The sequence below is a fragment of the Abramis brama genome, assembly GCF_963993115.1.
Source record: "Abramis brama genome assembly, chromosome: 15".
Taxonomy (NCBI): domain Eukaryota; kingdom Metazoa; phylum Chordata; class Actinopteri; order Cypriniformes; family Leuciscidae; genus Abramis; species Abramis brama.
Genome location: NC_139977.1, coordinates 11,781,574 through 11,803,241, shown reverse-complemented (window position 1 = coordinate 11,803,241; position 21,668 = coordinate 11,781,574). Strand labels below are relative to the sequence as shown.

At 38.2% G+C, this 21,668-nt stretch overlaps 1 protein-coding gene across 2 annotated transcripts in view; it reads right to left on the bottom strand.

Annotated features, from left to right (window-relative positions):
- kif20a (kinesin family member 20A) overlaps positions 1-21,668 on the bottom strand; it is a 25,418-nt gene extending 3,750 nt beyond the window's left edge. The window contains exons 1-17 of one of the 2 annotated variants that reach the window (XM_084137411.1): positions 21,460-21,668; positions 20,957-21,128; positions 18,795-18,917; positions 18,577-18,696; positions 18,321-18,459; positions 18,020-18,195; positions 17,163-17,268; positions 16,461-16,673; positions 16,223-16,334; positions 14,315-14,389; positions 13,994-14,137; positions 11,965-12,133; positions 11,707-11,859; positions 11,003-11,142; positions 9,274-9,376; positions 894-1,143; positions 674-765 (exon numbers count right to left, since the gene is read on the bottom strand). In XM_084137411.1, the coding sequence (XP_083993537.1) occupies positions 674-765; positions 894-1,143; positions 9,274-9,376; positions 11,003-11,142; positions 11,707-11,859; positions 11,965-12,133; positions 13,994-14,137; positions 14,315-14,389; positions 16,223-16,334; positions 16,461-16,673; positions 17,163-17,268; positions 18,020-18,195; positions 18,321-18,459; positions 18,577-18,696; positions 18,795-18,917; positions 20,957-21,118 (2,277 nt within the window). In that variant the 5' untranslated portion in view covers positions 21,119-21,128; positions 21,460-21,668. Of the gene's footprint in view, positions 1-673; positions 766-893; positions 1,144-9,273; positions 9,377-11,002; positions 11,143-11,706; positions 11,860-11,964; positions 12,134-13,993; positions 14,138-14,314; positions 14,390-16,222; positions 16,335-16,460; positions 16,674-17,162; positions 17,269-18,007; positions 18,196-18,320; positions 18,460-18,576; positions 18,697-18,794; positions 18,918-20,956; positions 21,129-21,459 lie in introns of both variants that reach the window. The other variant, XM_084137410.1, reaches the window with a different exon arrangement.

Here is a 21,668-nt window from a genome sequence, read left to right as displayed (position 1 = left end):
CAAAACGTAGGTCTTCTGCCAAAGTTTAGATCCCATCTGGCTAGAGCGCTTCCCATAATGTTTACGCATTAGGTCAGTTGTGGTCAACACATTCGACCACATGAGCGTTTACACTACGAAAGCAATAAGGTCGAATGCGTTTTCGACTCCCTATGGAAGTGGTCAAAAGTGGACAAGCTCCAAACGTTTTAGACCGTTTACACCTGTATTTAGCGTCGTCCACTTGTGATCCGATCGACCAAAACGCATCTTAATACCAGGTGTAAACAGGGCCCGAGACAAGCAGAACATATTAATAGTCACAAACTAGTTAATTTCATGATTTGATTAGTTGTACAGCCCTGCTGTTGATTTCAGAATTTGCCAAATTCCTTGAGGCACAGTCACATTATCAAAATTTTGCAGGGGGAAAAAAAAGGTCCATTGAGTGTAGTGATGCACAAAACACCACATATGCTGAAACCAAGCAGCTTTCGGTTGGTCAACATGGCGAATTTGAGTGGATGCCTAAAGAAATTACTGGACTTTGTAAGCAAAGTTTCACAGAGTAAAAATAAATCTGGCCACACCTTCGTATAACAGTTTTATGTTTACATGGCAAAACCCTTAAAAAAAATGCTAAAAACGGAATTCAAACAGCCCATCACATCCAATGAGAAACAAAAGCACTGACCCTCTGACCCTCCTCCAGTTTCCGCTCGGCTGTAGTTGTCAGGGAGCCTGTGATGGCCGTCACTGGGAGGTTCTCTTGGAAACGCTTCAGTTCTAAAGAAGAGTGTGGATTCAGTAGTTGTAGAAAAGTGCAGTCAGGTAAATACATTTTTTTTTTACTTGTAAAATTGAGTCTTTAAACTGTTACCTGAAACTTTTCCAATGTGAAATGCAAAACGTACCAAGTGTTTTCAGCCGCAGTTCTGTTTGTTTCAGGTCCAGCTCAGCTTTGCACTGTTCCAGCTCAGCTTTACACTGCATGAGATCCACGCTCTCATGATCCGATTCTCGTTTGTGTGTTGAAGCCAGGCGCCGTGAGCGCCGGGGACCGTTGACATCACTCAGAGGTGAGAAAACAGGAGCTGGGACAATACTGCCCTCTTCCTTTTCCTTAAGAGCAGCAGTGAGCTCTCTGATCTCATCATCTCGCTCCTTCAACAAATGACCAAATCAAAACTATCAAGATCACATCTTTTAATTTGTCCTGCATCAATATAGTAACATCAGCTTTGGAAAATAGTGTTCACTCTCAAAAGTTAATAAATAAAAGTAAATAAAAAAATTAAAAAAGTGTGGGTACGGAAAGTATTCAGACCCCCTTAAATTTTTCACTGTTATATTGCAGCCATTTGCTAAAATCATTTAAGTTAATTTTTTTTCCTCATTGTACACACAGCACCCCATATTGACAGAAAAACACAGAATTGTTGACATTTTTGCACATTTATTAAAAAAGAAAAACTGAAATATCACATGGTCCTAATCAGTGTTGGGAGTAACGCGTTACAAAAGTAATGTATTACAGTAACTTATTACTTTTTGTTGTAACGCAGTAGTGCAAGGCATTACTAATCAATTTTCAGTAATATTTTACTCGGTACATGTTCAGTAACGCTTGCGTTACAACACACTTTTAGCCCAAAATTTAATTGTTTAAAAAAAAAAAACAGGGGAAAAAAAACAGCCAGACGAATGAAAAATGCAAGCAAGTTATTACCTGTTTCGTGGTCAGTCAATAGCCGCGTGTGGTGTCCAAGTTTGTAAGACTAAATGACAGCTTCTGATATATTTGTAAGGCGATTTATTTCATTCATCTCCCTCTTGCGGGTGTACCTTTGTATTGTGTGACAGTCCAGTAAAAGCGTGTTTAGGGCAGGTTTTACAGGAGTGCCGCGAGGCATGATTTTGGTCTCTGTGCTCGCGCTGGCCAGTGGAAAAGCGGTTAATGGGAGAATGAAGACGACTGTACATTCGCGGGATGGACGTATGCGCATTACTCTGTTTGTTTGTTCTGTGTTTTCTTTCTAACCAGAGAGCAGTCCGTTTTCTTTCGTTTTGAATTGTTCTGTTTAAAAGTAGACATGTCTGACTGTGAGGCAAGGCGCTGAGTTTCGGTTCATTTATGAGACGCCGGCGCCTCCGTGTCCTGGTTATCTCTTGTCTACTATATACTTACTTATTAAATCCAGGCAATTGGTAGATGAAACATTGATTAAAATTAAGATACAATTAATACAAAACGAAATTCACTTTAAAGAAAGGCTTTGTGCTTTCTGTTTGAGGTCACTGTGAAAGCTTTAAAGCAGTCTTTTTGTGCCGCTTTCAGAGCGCTCACGTCCGTAACTGAGAACTGTCACGACCGTAACATCGTTTTTTCCACATAAATGCGAACACGAAAAATAAAATAAAATGAATATATTATGTTCTGTGGAGAGCCGACCCTTCTTCATCCGGTGTGTAGTATTAGGCCTACTTTTGGTTTGCGCAGTGTAATTCACAGAATTACTAAAAAATATTTTGCTACCTAAAAGTTAAAGATTTTTGGTGTCACGCATGCATGCATGTCTATTTCCCTCATATTAAATATAAAACGCATGTGTGTAGACTGATATTTTTCTAATGTCTGGAATCCTTTATTAAAGGAGTATGGATATATAAACAGACGTTTCAATATATTGGTATTAAATACATTTTCTGAGAATTTATATTTCAAGTTTTTACTGCAAATGTCACGTCCATAACGCTGGAATTGCCAATTTTAAAGAATTTATTCTCAACTAGTTTTGTGGTGTAGGTACGTATTTTATAATGTTAATTTCAAATAATACTAATAGTAATTTAAAGATGTGGTAGCTTTGGATCTGGACGTGTGTGTGTGTGTGTGTCGTGATTCTGCCTTCTCACACCGCGCACCGCGACACAGGTTCATGAATTTGAGTGTCGCGGTTTCATATCGCATATCTTTACAGCCCTAGTCATTTTAGAATGTTAAGTTCTACTTCTGTAGTTATTTTGGTTAAAGTAACTCAAATGTAATACAGGAGTAATGTAACGCATTACAATTCTGAGACAGTAATATTGTAAGGTAAAGAATTACTTTTAAATAACAGTAACAAGTAATGTATAATGTATTACAGTTTGGAAGTAACTTGCACAACACTGGTCCTAAGTATTCAGACCCTTTGCTGTGACACTCATATATTTAACTCAGGTGCTGTCCATTTCTTCTGATCATCCTTGAGATGGTTCTAAACCTTCATTTGAGTCCAGCTGTGTTTGATTATACTGATTGGACTTGATTAGGAAAGCCACACACCTGTCTATATAAGACCTTACAGCTCACAATGCATGTCAGAGCAAATGAGAATCATGAGGTCAAAGGAACTGCCTGAAGAGCTCAGAGACAGAATTGTGGCAAGGCACAGATCTGGCCAAGGTTACAAAAAAATGTCTGCTGCACTTAAGGTTCCTAAGAGCACAGTGGCCTCCATAATCCTTAAATGGAAGACATTTGGGACGACCAGAACCCTTCCTAGAGCTGGCCGTCCGGCCAAACTGAGCTATCGGGGGAGAAGAGCCTTGGTGAGAGAGGTAAAGAAGAACCCAAAGATCACTGTGGCTGAGCTCCAGAGATGCAGTCGGGAGATAGGAGAAAGTTGTAGTAAGTCAATCATCACTGCAGCCATCCACCAGTCGGGGCTTTATGGCAGAGTGGCCCGAAGGAAGCCTCTCCTCAGTGCAAGACACATGAACGCCCGCATGGAGTTTGTTAAAAAACACCTGAAGGACTCCAAGATGGTGATAAATAAGATTCTCTGGTCTGATGAGACCAAGATAGAACTTTTTGGCCTTAATTCTAAGCAGTATGTGTGGAGAAAACCAGGCACTGCTCATCACCTGTCCAATACAGTCTCAACAGTGAAGCATGGTGGTGGCATCATCATGCTGTGGGGGTGTTTTTCAGCTGCAGGGACAAGACGACTGGTTGCAATCGAGGGAAAGATGAATGCGGCCAAGTACAGGGATATCCTGGACGAAAACCTTCTCCAGAGTGCTCTGGACCTCAGACTGGGCCGAAGGTTCACCTTCCAACAAGACAATGACCCTAAGCATAACGAAGCATAACTAAATAATGAAGGAGTGGCTTCACACTGTTCTTGAATGGCCCAGCCAGAGCCCTGACTTAAACCCAATTGAGCATCTCTGGAGAGACCTGAAAATGGCTGTCCACCAACGTTTACCATCCAACCTGACAGAACTGGAGAGGATCTGAAGGGAGGAATGGCAGAGGATACCCAAATCCAGGTGTGAAAAACTTGTTGCATCTTTCCCAAAAAGACTCATGGCTGTATTAGATCAAAAGGGTGCTTCTACTAAATACTGAGCAAAGGGTCTGAATACTTAGGACCATGTGATATTTCAGTTTTTCTTTTTTAATAAATGTGCAAAAATGTCAACAATTCTGTGTTTTTCTGTCAATATGGGGTGCTGTGTGTACAATAATGAGGAAAAAAAATGAACTTAAATGATTTTAGCAAATGGCTGCAATATAACAAAGAGTGAAAAATTTAAGGGGGTCTGAATACTTTCCGTACCCACTGTTCCTTTGAACTTTCTAGTCATCAAAAAACCCTGGGAAAAAATGTATTACTGTTTCTGCAAAAATATTAACCGTTTTTAACATTGATAATAATAAGAAATGTTTCTTGAGCATCAAATCATCATATTAGAATGATTTCTGAAGGATCATGTGACACTGAAGACTGGAGTAATGATGCTGTAAATTCAGCTTTGATCACAGGAATAAATTACATTACAAATAAAATGTTAAAATAGAAAAAGTTACCTTAATATCACAATATTAATGTTTTTACTGTATTTTTGTAGTCTTGGTAGTATAAGAACCACTTCAAATAAATAATCTTGGGAAATGAGAATCAAATTCTATCAATTTTTTTTAACATCAAGTTTGTGATGAAGAAATATGTCATGTTGCATAGAAATATTTCATCCAAAGGGTGAGTCCGTGGATATATATCACATGTAATTTGCAAATATGTACAAGATTTATGCTGATGGAGTCTCAAACCAGTCAATTATTCCCTGAATGTGAAAATCAAAACTGACTGAGCTTTGGCATCTGGCGCTGCACTGCACATTAATTCTCTTAGACACGACGAGAGCTGAATCTACCTTAATTTATTGGCTTAATATTTCTCCTGTGGACCATAGAGACTAATGATAGTGGAAAAAAATGAGAAGAATCAATACTTCTTTTTTTTTTTTTAAGTCTGTTTGAAGTTGCTTTTGATTTTCATTGATGACTGATTATTGTGCTGTGTTTGGACCTAAAGATTGTTATTAGGCCTATATAATTCTAGTAATAATATAATAATTAATATAACAGCCACCATTTAAATGGTTATATTTTGCAGCGCATCTTTGATTTTTAACAGGAATGAAAGTGAGACTGTGAGGGATAGACATTAATTTCTTCAGTGGGTTTTACTGTTATTTAATGTGTTTTTGGATGGTTCTGCTGCAGAAACACCACTGAAATTTCTTGGAAAGATATTTTTTGATGACAAAAAAAAAAAAAAAAAAAACTCCCAACAAAATGAGCTGTGGTATAAGTGATCTAGATATTTATACAGCTTTTAAAACGCGGTCTATCCCTCACAGCCTCGCTTTCATACCTGTCATGGCGCTGCTCTAAATAATAGGGTCTATATTAATTTGATAATACTAGCAAGCCTGATAATAATAAAAACAATTAACAGGGTAGCTGCACAATTTTTAAAGTCAAATTTAAGGCTTTTTAAGACCTGAAGAAATCAAAATTAATACCGTACATTAGGGGTGCGCAATATTGACAAATATATGTCTCGATATTTTCAAAGTTTTGTTGATAATAATTAGATGATATTTTACTGATTGTGTTTTTGTACTGGTACCCTGGCTGGTTTAGGCCTGTGGTTGACAGCAGACTCACGAAGATATTCATATTTTTTATATTCTATGCAGTGGTCAGTTCACAGTAGTGACCGAAATTAACATTTTTATTAAGGGGCAATATTTACCACCTTAAATTGATTTCCAGGGGCATTTTCACCTATATATGGACATTGTTTCTAAATGTATTTAGAGGTATGCATCACCTTTTATGTCAAATTCTAACATTCAAATTAAATTATATTAGAATAACACAGTACCAATGTCAAATTAAATAAATTAAATTAAAATCCATCCTTGTAGTGCAGAGATGACACACAAGCGGCATCAAAACTGGCATTAGCCTACTATATTTACACTTAATTTACAATTGCATAAAGCTATTCAATATTTAAATATGAAATGATTTATCATTTTAACGTTTTAATTAAAGTATACTTTAAATATGAAACTAAAACCACCAGTAGCAAGTCACTGTCTTAATAAGCGAGTTGTTAGAGTCATTTATTCAACCGCTTTGTTCAAACCGCTGATTCATTCAGAAAAACAAGTGATTGTTCATTGAATCGTTAAAATGATTTGTTCAAAACGCCGATTTCAGTAAAAAAAAAAAAAAAAAAATTGGTCTGTTGGACCACGGCTTCATTATGAAATTCTCGTCGGCGATATAAAGTGAAAATTGACTATTGTGTCCAAAAAGTTACTCACAATGTTAGCTTTATTGTTAATTTAACTGTTGTATAAAATAAATATCACATTTGCAATTGTGCACAGGAAAACGGCACTCTTGTTCATGTGATATTGTAATATAACAACATAATATGATATAAATATAAGACAAAAATTCATTTGGGGACATCTATAACTGCACTGACACATCACGCAGTGAAAGCAAGCATGAGAGACAAACGCGATGTCAGCTCGCACTCGCAGTGCCTCGTACATAGTTAAAACAATGATTACAATATCATCATAGTTCATAGACAATATCACACACTCCTAGCCAGTGTTGGGAAAGTTCACTTTCTACATGAACTAGTTCAAAGTTCAGTTCACAAATTTTAAAATGAACTAGTTCAGTTCATAGTTCATACTTCAAAATTTTGAACTAAGTTCACAGTTCCAAAAATGAACTAGTTCATAGTTCTTTTTTTCCATGTTGCTGCGAGATATTATTTTTCAAAATGATTGCCACAGCCCATATAGAACCACAGACAATTATTTTATCAGTTTTAACACTGAAGATATGCGTCAGATTTTTCCCATCCTCACCGACCTTGTCATAAAACTCGTTTAAATGATCATACGACGCCTCCTTGCTGCTTTTTGTTTTGATTTGTAACGTAAGTGATGAGTCGCTCATGAACGATCCATTCATTGCGTCTGTCACATGACAAATGAACGAAAGATTTGGAAGGTAAAGTAATTATTTATGTTCCCTGTAAACGACTGCATTATAATGATTTCTTAATCCAGAATATGATCAAGATTGCGTAGGTGGATGTGTTCTGGGAATTTGCCAGTTAATAGTATAACATTTAAAGCCCCTTAAATGAACGAAATGACTCGTAAAAAGATTTGTTCATTTTGATGAACGAGATCGAACAAGAGAGTCAGTAGACACTGGTGGCGGGTGTTGCCAGATTGGGTGTTTTTTTCCGCTACATATTAGGCCGGTTACGGTGTGTTTTAGCCGGGTTTTCATCTGGAAGTCTCTATAGAAATCTGGCACTCTATTGAACGAAGTTAAACAGAGAGCGTGCCGTTCACAGACACCAGAATGAACGAGTTCACAGTAATGTTCATCAGGCAGTAATACAGTACGTTCAGTTCATGTTCATCCAAAATATGAACGAGTTCTTCAGGCCATCCTTAAAAATATTCTTGTTTGCCGTAACCCGACCGACCCTGTCAATTTAGTACCGACCCAATTATTATTATTTTTTCCCTTTTAGTCCGACCGACTTGCCGGTTGTAAAATGCGTTAAGACCGACCGATTTTTTTTTAAACTCTTCAAACAACTAATACAAATGCAATAAAATAATATTAGTTATTAAGTATTGTGAATATAAATTGCCTAGACCTACATACAAACATAAGCTACGTTCTTTCTTTTAAATAAAAACCCGTGGCGCGTCATCTATGATTATGTTTACACCATTGGTTTACGCATGTCACACTACGGCCTGCAGGCTAAGTTCGCTTCGTTTCATTCACTGTCAATGGTTCGCGCTTGGTAATGATGGCTGCGGCTTTACTCTAAAGATTATTTCATTTTTATATGTTGTTGAATATGGTTTATTAAAAAATAAACATGTGAGAGCGTGTTATAGGCTATATGTAATGTTTTAGTCAGATATGACGACGCTACTGCAACACGCATCGCCGCAGATGAGAAGCTGAGCATCAACGTGCTATCGCAAATCAAAGTGAAAGTAAGACACTTAACACACAATCATCTTCATTAAATGTAAAGAAATGAAATGATCTTACCAGGGCTGTTTCCGCTTTCTCTTATTGCGGGCTTTGATTCCGAAATTTTAGCTGATCAATAAAATAATTTATCTCATAACTGTTGCTTTCGGTGACATGCACTCCATTAAATCTATAGCGGGAATTGAAGATCGGATTTATATCCGCAAAAAAACCCACACACATTTGTATATGTAAGCAGGTGTACATGGAATCGTTTTGATAAATCAGATTGCAATCCGATCTGAGAAAACGCATGAAGTGGCCTGGTGTGAACAGCCCCTAGACATCGGTGAAAAATGTTCATTTACTCGTTTTCTTCTCTCCTCTCGCGTGCAGGAGACAGACTAATATGCTGCCGTAAGTGATGCGAATTGTCACGTGAACAAGCAAATCCACAAAGATAGAATTAAAAAAAATAATACGTAGGCCTACGCTAATTAGATAGTTTTAATTTCGAAAGCATTTAGATAAGTCTAAGTCAAAGTGTCATCTAAAATTTAAGACCTTTCATAAGTAAAAATAAGACTTAAAAAAAAAAAAAAAAAGGAAGGCTTTTTATGGCCTTAAATTTAAAAAATCTAATTTAAGACCTTTTAAGACTTTAAGGATCCGCGGGGACCCTGATTAAAAAAAACGAAAACATGCCAATTATCGTATTGATATCGTCAAAGGCATCAGCCATCTGCGATATCTCTGACTATCGTCTACTGGGACAACCCTAATCCTTAAAATAATCATTTCATAAATTGTGTCATTATTATTAATAATAAATCAGATAAAATAGATGCTAATACCAGGTGTAAACAGGGGTTTGGTTGAATTGTCAGTGTAACTGCTCCCTTCACATCACTGACCTCTAGCTCTTGGCTGTAATAATTCTTCAGGCTGCTCTTCAGGTTGTTAATTTTGTTGTCACATCTCTTCTCCATCAGATCCCTCTCGCCCTCCAGTGTCTCGCTGCACGACAAGGGAGCAACTTAAAACATTGAATTTACAACTAAATAACAACTTTATATTGCGTTACAGTACATATATATATACAGTGTTTCCCCTTGGTTTACAGGTTTGGGGGGGGGGGGGGGGGGGTTGGTGAAAATTGACACAGACACTATCTATCTATCTATCTATCTATCTATCTATCTATCTATCTATCTATCTATCTATCTATCTATCTATCTATCTGTCACATTAATTGGTTGTCTGGGAGGGTAATGCTTTGTAAAAGTTAACATAAAACACAAATGTTTAAAAAAAAATTAACATAAGATATCTCTTTAAAAAAATAAAATAAACATATTTAAATCTTTTTAAAATTGACTTTTGCAAATAACCTTTGTTAAATTTATAGAAGTATTTGTTAATATTAATGGACCAGAGCTTAAATAGTTTTATTTACAACTAAAAAAAACAAATTTTAAATGGGCTTTTTTTGTGAGAAGTTTTTATTTCTATGATGCATTTATTGGAGAGAATAATCCTGTCAGACGCAGCACTGCTGTGAACGCGCGTTCACGTTTAAACACAATTTAAACAATGTACTATTCAATGCATTACTTCTATATAATTAGGCTATATATTAAGTTGCTCAAGCAAGTGGTAAAATATTTAACCATGTATTTATATTAAAATCTTTTGCATTTCAATTTTAATACAATAAATCTTGCATGTCACAGAGAACTTGTTTTTCCACCTCCACGAATGTCATTATGTCGCCTTGTTAAGGTAAATTGTAGTTTTCCTTGCTTTACCCCGTTTTTAAAATGAAAAAAGTAGTATTTAATTAAATAAATTTATGGTATAAATACATACATTTTATTTAATTAATCGCACTTATGGTGAAATGACTACATTTTCAGGTCAATCTGTGTTCATTTTGACCACGAAACATGCGCTGTCACTTTAATTCAGCGTTTGCAGCACAGCAAAAATCATAGACAGTATATAAATGGCAAAAATAGACTCGGTGCGGAAACGATCGCTGCACTGCTGTATACGCACCGCAACTGGAACGGATCGATCATCGACGGACTGCATCTGCGTGCAGTGTGAAAGCTCTGTAAACATGGGTACGGAAAACAATACTCACCGCATACACACTGCAAACGAAATATGTGTGAAACGGGCATTAGACTTGGAGCAGGAGAGCTACTCCGGCTGCTACTCGCAGTAGAGCGAGTGTTGCCATCTTCAGTTCAGCGACATATTTCCCACCGCGCGCTCTCTGTCCGCTAGTGCTCATCTGTATTTGACGCAAGTGTTTGTTTGTGTGCGAGTGTGCGCGCTTGCGCACTCATTGGAATAATTGTAAACGCGCAAACACAGACAGAAAAGACATGCCATCGTGGAAATAAGATAAATAACATTACTTAAGGGCTATTTAGTTTTTGTAATAAAAAAAAAAAACTTTAATCTGGCGCTATAAAGAAAATCAAATCAAATTTACTTGACCTTCAAGGGGGGCGGGGGGAGCCGTTAGGAGGGCGGGGCGCCCCCCTTATATAATGGTAGGGGAAACACTGATATATATATATATATACACTAGAGATATAGATTCTTTCCCTTATCCATAGAAGCACTAGGTACCTGAAGTCATGCTGCATCCGGTTGATGACCTCCATCATCTCAGCGCAGACCTCCTCTCGAACCTTGGCCTCGAGCTCCTCTTTCTCCTGCCGTTGACGCAGCACCTCGCGCTTCAGAACATCGATGGCCTTTAGGAGCGCCTGCCCAACAGAACCAAATACAGCTGAATTATGAAATATTTCAGTAGGGTTTAAAGAGGATTTTTTATGCTTTCCGGTAAATAGGGTTTCTGAGACATTCACAAAGAAAATAGAAAGTCATTCATGACTCGTTACATCAACCGTCATAGGCTAGTCAACAGTCATAGTGATTTTCTACAATTACTTCCTACAGAGAATGAAAACTCCAAACACATAAGACTCTAAAAAATAACTTAATGTTTCAAAGATTAATCAATGAAACCTGAGAGGTTAAAAGATCCAAAAAGGTCATGAAGGCATTATAAAAAACATCCATCTGAATCGAGTGCTTAAATCCAAGTCTTGTGTAGAGATACCTTCACAAGAAAGGCTTTTACATTTTGGTTACCTGGACTTTTAATGGAGGGACAGAAACCTCAAGGTTTCATTAAAAAAAATATCTTAATTTGTGTTTCAAAGTCAAGATTTGGAACAACATAAGGGTAAATAAATTACAGAAATGTCATTTCTGGGTGAACTGTCCTTTTAGTTATCACTAACAATTAACCAAATTAGTGGATTTACATCAGGATCAAACATGGTGATGTCTCCTTCTTCATCACTGTCCTCCTCATCCTCCTCCTCCAGTAAAGTGGTATCGTTGTGATAAGCTGGCTGCTCGCGAAGCAGGGACAGGATGTACGCCACACGAGTCTTGCTGCACGGCCCATGTACCAGCTGAAATATGAAAGATATTTGTAAATGGACATTGTTTAAATGCCGTTTGGTGTCCAGAAGAGGAAAGATTAAAAACGTTTTTCGGAGCAAGCAGCATCTTTTCACCTGTGTGGCAATGGCAGAGAATTTGAGCGCTTGGAGCGTTTCGTCATAGGTGGAGGCGCAGGGGTTGATGTTGACCACCATGCAAGAGCGCCCGTGACCACAGAAGAAACTCTGGAGGACCCTGGTTAGCTTGCTGTCTCTGAAAGGAACGACCAGCGGAGGACGAGACCTGTGGCAATGACAGAATAATAACATCAATAATGGCAGTTTTCCACTGTGTGGTACGACTCTGCTCGGTTTGCTTTTCCACTGCAGTTTAGTACCGCTTTAAAGTGATTATAGACTGATGGTTATAGTTGCACCTAGGGCTGGGGTAAACGATTATTAATTAAACGATTAGTCGGGCGATTATTTTATCGATTAGTCGACTAATCTAACGACTAATTTGAATTAATTATCCTGTCTGTTATTCACATATCTCTGTCGAACCGTTACTCCGATGGATTTCAAACTCGACAGCTGTCTGGGCACGAGTAAGTGCAGTGCCAAGTTTGACGTTGTTTGGATGAGAAATGCAAAAGATATTGTTAAATATATCAGTAAAAGAAGCACTTAGAAGGTTGTGGTTTAAAAAAATAGACATTCTGACATAAACACACTGTCAGCTACAATGTTTACTTCTGAATAATATAGTATAAACGTGATAAATCCATTTTGATTAATTTGAGTAAAAAAATGTGTTTTCTTTACCAAGAAAGTGGCAAGATGAAAACCACTATTTTCTGTTTTAAACTTTCACATAGCATCTTTAGGTTATAATAACATAATTCAAATCCAGATTTAGATTTTCAAAGATTTATTATAAAAACTTTTTTTTCCCAAAAATGCAATAAATTCATGACACGTTTTTTTTTTTAAATGCAATTGATCCATTGAATCAATATAAAAGTTATTTTTCATATTGAAACGGTTGAAAATACACAACAAAGTAAGTTGATCCACATGACAGCCTCTGAACTCGGTCAATAAGTTACTAATCTTATATTTAGCACGTACTGGACTAAACATAGGCTACATTCAATCAGCCATCGCTAAGAAATACCTTCTGAAATTTTTTGACGGCGATCAGCTGTAAAATGGCTTGGTCCTGCTCGGTTTTCGTTGACTTTGAGTACAAGAATTGAAAGTTTTTTAAAAGATCCCCTGGGGTCAACGTGTCAGTATTTGACATAAGTTTGACGCTGTCGTCCAAGTCGGCATTTCTCTTCCTCCCGCGTGCCTCATCTTGTTAATCTCCTCACGTAAATGATTAGATTTCGATGGCTTACGTTTCTTCCCTACGGCAGAATCCACCACAGGTTCATCAATGCCGTCAAATGTATTAATTTTTTGTTTGTTTGTTGATCAAAAAGTGCAAAGTAGATAAGGAAAACTAGGATGCCGGGTGTATTCAAAGCGCCACCGTTACTGTTTACAATGCGTGGAATGGTGCGCTGTGATTGGTTGAGCGGATTTATCACATTCTGCAGAGAAAGGAGACTGGCGTTTGTCGCGGTTTGGAAAGAAAGGGAGAAAACATGACAGAATAACACGGCGGGCGGTGTGTGTGTGGCGAGCTGTACCTCCGGGAATGGTACAAAAAATAAATAAATAATAAATAAAGAAGCGTCGACGCAAAAAATATGACGTCGACGTCATCGACGCACCGCTACAGCACTAGTTGCACCGCCTCTACTGCTGTGACATCATCATAAACGTGACAAACAAACGCACAAACACAGGAGCATATTGATGGAATGGTGTTCTTGATTCTATGCATGTTTTTCACTGCGAGACGAAGTTTGTTTCTAACGGGTTGGTTCACAAATACAATGACGCTAGTAGTGACGATTCTCTGACAAATCTGTGATCTGCACGTCACATTTTAGTATCGGTATGGCACGTTTGAAACCTCAATCGAGGTGGTACTATTTAAGTGAGCCGTACCATGCAGTGGAAAAGCATTATAATGGTTTGGACAGTTATTGGACTACTAGTGTACCATCATGACCCATCACACCGCGTAAATTTTGAAGCGTTTCACACTCACTTGTTGGTTTGATTGTGCCTCAGAGCACTGATGCAGCGTCCCAGTGTCAGCAAAGAGGTGTTGATGTTGTTTGCCTCTTTCATTCTCTCACCATTCTGCTGGACTTTACAGCGCTCAGAACCCGCCAAATCACACACAGAGAGCCTGCCGGAAGTAACAGAATTCAAAATCAAATCCTTTTGAGAACTGAACAGCTGACTATCTTTTAATCGCCAGAGTAATTCTAAAAGGTTCAGTCCAATACACCAATAAAATGCCTGATATTACAAAAAAAAACACCTCACTTATGAAGAAGCACACAGTTAATGTGGAAAGACTCACTCGCTGATTCTGGTCACCTGTCCCAGCTCTGCTTGTGGCTTGACATGTAGAACACGGATGGTAAAGATACTGTGGCTAAAAATTGAAAGAAAATACACAACACGATTAAATTCTTTTTCAATTTAATAAACTATACTTTTGTTTTATGTATTGTTGCATAAATAAATAACTAAATACATGTAAACTTTAAATATATTTCAAATAAAAAGATTCTGATTGGGACAGAAGAGTAAAGCCACGATCACACTAGACACTGAGCATGCAATAATTTATTCGGACACTGCAATGGTCATGATATCAACTTATCAAGCACTTCAGCGTCTTTTTTACGAACATGAATTCAACATACGAGCCACCGCAGGAACTTTACCCAGGAACTAGGAACTTTGGGGTGGTACTCTGTGTTTCGACCTCCGGAACCAGGGTCTAAATGAAGTTCCAGGTAAAAATTCCCCCTCTGAAAAGGTACTACCTCACGAGCAGGGACTTTCTAAGTTCAGGAACTTTTGGGGGTGGGACTTGGGCGCAAAACATGCTGATTGCTTGAGATCACGCAGCATTTTATTTCAACCACCATATTTTTTTAATTTAGTTTTTTTTTTAAATGACCGATGACGAGGTTCAGTCTTCTACTTGTCACTCGTCCTCACGTGATGCGAATTCACCAAACCTGACATTTAGAATGCAGCGGAATGCTACATTTTTTCACCTGAGCTTGCGTTTCCGATTGTCTGTAGTGTGGAGGTGTTTGAAGCACAGCTGACAGAAAAGTCACTTTTTTAAACCAAGCAGCTTTCTGCAGTTTAACCATACTGTAAAAAACATATGGATGTAGTGTCCGTGATGTCACCCATAGGTTTCTGAAGTGAATTTTTGAAGCCTAAAGTGGGCGGAGCCGCGCCTCTTTGTTGAGCGTCACTCCCGGATAACAGAAAATGGGCAGAGGCAGTGGGCTTCAATGGGCTTTTGGAGCCCGTCTCTAGCGGCCAGTCGATGAATTGCAGTTTAAGTCACTTCCGTGTTGGATTCACGGGACTTGGTTCTGTTTATCGGTTGTTGATTGGATTTTGAGATGTGGGTGTGGCTTTCAAAATTGAGGCAGAAGAACGTGAGCTTGCAGGAACAGGGTTTAAGAGGACTAAATGTTTGCAGAAGTCTTGCATACAACAGCAGAGAGAAGATTGTCATCAGCTATATTTCTATCCGCATACATTATAAAAATGTGTATAAAAAAAAAAGAAACTACATTTTTTATCCGATAAGACATGCACATAAACTACGATGGAAACATGTTTACTTAATAAATCCCTTGATGCGCAACAAAAACCTCACATGACTTTGGTGATGAGGATATGATTGGATAACTAGACTAACCATAGGACCAATTTCCTTGCAGAATGATCAAACCAACATTTGAGCTTGCTGTGCAATGTCTCCCAGAAGTGTCTCATATGATTGCGTTACCAAACGCCAGTCATCCAATTCAAACACAAGATAACATGACAGCGTTTATTGCATTTCATCTGCGCGCTCTAAGATGCAAATCATTTATGATGTAGGAAAAAGAGCCACAGTGGCTTCCCCGATTGCAGCAACGCATTTTTATTAGATATTTTGCCCCAATTTAGTTCTCTTAAACACATGTGATGGCTTTATTTGCAAATGTTTTATGCGATATTCCAATTTTGCATGCAACTTTGGGTGGAAATGGCTATTTACACTAATAGATCCAGTTATGACATTATAATTAAACATCAGAAGGTCAAAACTTTTAAAATGAAACATATGCATGGATGAACTGTTTACAATAAGATCAACAACATGCATTTAGAAAGTGGAGTGAATTTTTTACAGCATCACTCATGCTCTTACGACGGCATTATGGGTATGATGACATTAAGCAGGTACCTGCGGCTGGAGTTGTGGTTTAGGTGAGTAGTGGCAAAACTTTGGTTGCGTTGTCCAACTTTAAGCACTTTCCAGGCCTCTTCTGCACTTCGCACTTGAATCCAGGTCAGATCTAATGGAAGGACATGAATGATTCAATATAATTAAAATGGGTAAGTAAAAAATAATTGAGGAAATGGATATATATTTAAATCAGTAATTGAAAGTGGTAATTTCAGTCCTCTTCTGTGATTCTTACCCTTTACGTACGGGTTTCCATGTTTGTCATCGCTGAGGCGTAGCGTGGCTCTCTTGTGGGACTGAAGTGAAGGCAGAGTGTCCAGGAGATCATAAAGAAATTCGTTGTATATCTCATAAAATGAGACCCACACTGAGAAATGCACTCCCTCCTCAAGGTCTTCACCACCACTGAGACCCAGGCCATTTGTCTCCAAAAAAATGCCATCTGAATCTGTAATACAACAACACACCTGCTTAGAAGATAATCTTTAAAATTTTATTAAGGTTGCTCTGTGAAACTTCGCATTGGACATCCTGTCATTTCAATAGGAATCCACGCAATTGAGTCTTTCAAGTGAGAGTGAAAAATTTCCCCACATAGATTTTGCATCGGGGGTCACACAAATTCACCATGCTGACCAACAGAAAGCTGCTTGGTTTGAAAGTGACTGCGAGCGGTGCTTCATGCAATGGAAAAAGTACCTTTTTTGCCTGCAAAATTTCACTAATGTGACTGCACCTGATATGTTAATGAGAACTACATGTAGCTCAAAAATTAAAGCTGGAATGTGTCTTTCTTTCCCCAAACAGAACTACTATATCTTTGTTGATCTACTATATCTTAACTTGTGAGTGCCTGGCAAATGGGACAAGTGTCATTATTTCTGCAATTCTTTTTAGTATGAAGTATCTCAGGGTGGAATGTCAGATAGTTCCTCACCCTCCAGCTGTGTTGCTATGTGACTGGTAGCTGAGAGTCCACCGATGCCACTGTCCCAGGACAAACCTGCACGCAGCCTAGACTGATGTCCACCTGTGCTTTCCTCCTGAACAAAAGGAAGACAATTCAAGACAACAAGAAAAATCAGAAACTACTGAAGGACAAAAAGGATTATGTTCATTACTTTTTGTTTTTTTTACAGAAACACTGAATGACCAATATCTCAAGAATCACCACCAGCTTATAATTCTGTTTAATATGACATCACATTTTCATACATGGTTGACATTTTATTTCTAATTGCTAAAGTTCATAAAAATGCTTGATTGACTGATGTCTCTTCACACACACTTTCCTTACAGCCTTTCATAACTTGCCACTTTATGCAGACACGCTCTCGCCCGATCCTCGAGCAGTGCCAAGTGTGCCATTCTAACCAGTTCTCACAATAAACACCTTTTATAAAAAAAAAATCCTAAATTTAGAATAAATTATTACGAAATTTTTGGTGTACACATGCTTAGTGAATGAGAACCAATAGCTCACTTTATGAATGGGCCACTAAATCATTGATTCACCCGATTGATTATCTCAAAACACGGATTCATTCAGAAACAAAACATCGCCAACTGCATTCTATAGGCTACATCACGCAATGAGTTTTTGCCCTGTATCATGTCACCAATGACCTTTGCAGGTCTAGGGCGGGTGCATTAAATATTTTATACGCGCTATTCTTCCAGAACTACTTAAATTAACGTGTTAAATCAACAAGCCCTACTAAATGCGCATCTCTAATTATCGCTAAGAACATTTCTTATTCAACCATTCTAATTCTTTGTTACCTCTCTCTTTACCTCTTTCAGCAAAGCATCACGACGCATTTCCTCAGCATGGACCTCACCAGCCTCAAGCTTACGGACCTCCATGCTCAGTACGGGCTTGAGGTCCATGGCGGAGTACAGTCGCCCAGAAAGCTTCAGGAATACAGACACTAACGCCCGCGGCAGCAGACCCGCCTCTCCACCTGCCCCTGTTGAATCACAGCAACACCAGTACTCGCATTACTTTAGGAAGCAATAACATTATCCAGTTTTACATAAATATATGCACCAAACCAACATGCTGAAATCCAGAAGTGTGTTATGGCCGTCTTACCCTGTATGGTGTAGGTTTTGCCCGAGTTGGTCACACCATAAGTATAGAGGAGGCGGTTTTCTCCACGCAGAACATCTCGTACCATCTCCCTCATGGTGTGATCATAAACCTCTTGCTGATTGGTTTGTGGTCCAAAAATCTGCACAAAGAAAAAAAAAAATGTACATGATGCTGCATCCAGGAATTCATATATAAATATTCATATATAAATATGAAATGCTATATTTGATGATTTCCTTAATAATGGATGCATTACCTTGGTAAAGGTGAACTTGTGCAGGCTTTGAGAGACGCCTCTCTCGGCACTCTTCATGTTGCGGGAGTCTTTTGGCGCTCTGAGAAGCAGACTGTCCTCAGATTGCACATTTACACAACCCTGAACAGCACAAACATTACAATAAAGATGTCATTGTTTGCCAACCAAGCCATTCCTTCCTTGAAAAAGTGTTTCACAAAAGTGTCAAATTCCTTTACTTGCTCATCTCCCCGCTCCTTCTCTGCCTCGGTAAGAGGACGGATCCGTACGAAAACCTTCAGCTTCTCTGATCCATCATCAGCGCTGCCTCTTCTGCTGACATCACTCTTGATCTGGACAGGCTGCCAGTCACACAGATGAAAGACTCATTAGCATCACAGAACTGAGACATTGTACACACTAATAGGTTTTCATTTGAAAACTCATCTTTTTCTCTCCGTTGGAACAGTCGTTCTCTCATTGTAGTGTGGACTGTGAAAATGGAGGTATTTGAAAACGATGACGCACGTTTAGTCATGTGGTGCATATCGTACCAATAAGATCTATGGTTATACCTGCATTGTTGTGCCTGCAATTTACTATCAGTGTTGTTAAAGATAAATGTTCCATGGTAGAATCATCATATTATATTCCTGCAAAGACGACAGAAAATGTACTCGCATTTGCTGTCCTGCTGCAAAACATGATGAGAATTGCGTTTAATCTATGTGATTTTGAGTGAGTGAGTGACTGTTTTCAACAGTAAGTGATGGGATATTTGGCTAATAAAAATTATCGTGCCAGAAATGAGAACTTTATTATGTCTGCTCTCTCGGTTTCATCTCGAGCTTTTATTACATTTTACGCATGCGTAGTAAGGAGATTTAAGCAGTTTCAGTGTGGATGAGCAACATTTGGAAAACAATTGAAAATGCTGGTGTGGACGGGGAGGTTTTTGAAATGAAAGCACCATTCTGAACAGTCTGAACAGAGCCTGAGGTGAGGAACCATTAAGCAAGCTGTTTGTGTTGACCAGAGGAAAAACACATTACTTACAGCTGTCCTTAATGAAAAGAATTATTGTGAGGGAGCCGCTTCTGGCAATGTGACAATCTGAGACATAGGAGTTGACTGAACAAACAGTAAGCATAAGCCCGGGGCAAGTATGGCAAGAAGATTTAACATTTAACAACACAGTATCATGTCCTATCATTTCTGCGATGTGGAAAACACAGAATCCAAACTTTGTGTCTAGTGTAGACAGCCTCAAGCTGTTGCAGCACGACTTTAAAACTGTCACGTCCGGCGTGACACGGTGTCAGCATGATTTCAAAAACAACACATTCCAGCTCCACATCGCCTCTTATTTAAGACAAACAAACTAAACGAATACCCTGCTAGTCAACTGGAGATGCTTTCTTTGTATATCTGTGATGGGAGATGTTTCAAAAAGTGGTGGGGACAATATCAAGCTAAGCAAAAAGTGGTGAGGACATGTACCATCCGTCTCACCAGCAAATTACACCTGATTATTACTAGTAGGTATTCCATTTTTAAATTGACTAACATTTACTCATTAGATTTGAGTACTTATTCTAATAGTAAAAATAACCATTCCATTTTTATTGGTTATAAACTGACAAGTAGTTATTTGATATTAGTACCCATTTATTACTTGATGTCAGTTCCAATTATCACTAGTAACTAGTGATACACAAATTGTTGCACAACGTATTATTACTTGTCATATGTAATAACTAGTCTGAACAGCTACTGTAGTTTAATTACGAATCTTACTAGTAAAATTAAAAATCGAACAAGTAATGATTGGTATAGATACTACGATCTAATAAATAAGTACTAAAATCTAATGATTAAGTCCCAGGCTAAAATGCATGTTTGAGCTGTTTTAACTGAAAGCAACTTGCATATCAATACATTAGTGCCATTGTTTTGTCTCAATGTACACCAGTAATGTTTTTTCCTCCGGCATAATTAAACTAAGGCCTAATCCTGGCTGTGAAACCACACCTAAGTGTTCAAATAGCTTGTCACAAGATGTGATGTGATGAATCATTATGGTTTGCCATTTGATTTCAAAGCATGTAACGTTATATAATCACGTTTCTAGTATAATTAAAAGACCTTAAATATCACTAAAAGTCAGCATGTGACAACATGACCAATTCTACCAATCAGATTGTGCTACCAGCATCATATTCATGAGTTTGAGGCTTTATTAACGTCCATACCTACCCCTACCCTAAAAACAATGCAAACATAACGTTAGTGTTGGTAGTACAATCTGGCACTTATCATTGTTCGTCACAACACCTGGACCTGAGCCTGCAGAAATAAAGACTATTTGTCAGTCAGAGCATAAGTTTACTGTCTATCATACCTCTTTAGTGGGTGTTTGAGGATCTGCAGCAGGGGTTATGACGGAGATCTCTGGCAGAGGAGACACAAACCGTGGACATCTAATATCAGCAGCTGTGGACTCAAACACAGCTCCACACTCTTCCTCATCGGACAGAACACCGTATGGAGACGCCAGAGCCATTATGACAGACCTACAAATGAAAACATTGACAATTCTACACTCAATAAACGGATAAAGATTTACTGTCAGGACGTTTATGAATGGACAACTAACGTTACTTATAAACAAAGTCAATCGGCTAGCCAGCTAGCTTCACTTCAGTTCAAAGACGCTGTTTTGCTCTCACGTTAGTTGTTAAACAATGAGCATTATGACATGATTATAAACAAAAGACGAGAATAGATGAGCAAGGAACCGCATTTCGACAGGAAAGTAACATTTATTTTACTGACCGGATGCCGCGTTTGCTCTTTTCAGCTAGCATCGCATATTTGAAAAAACGTATAACGTTACATTCTTACCTTTATTTATGATGTCCTCAAGAGGAAAATATGATCCAAATGTGATTTAACAGTTATGTAAATGACTCCTATACAGTCAGCTAAGCTAAATATGTGTCTCGAAAATCAGAACATCTAACCTAAATACATTTAGTACTTAAACTAAACTCATCTGTGTCCACCTGCATAGTGCATAGCTCGCCGACGGTTACTGTGAAGACAACATATTC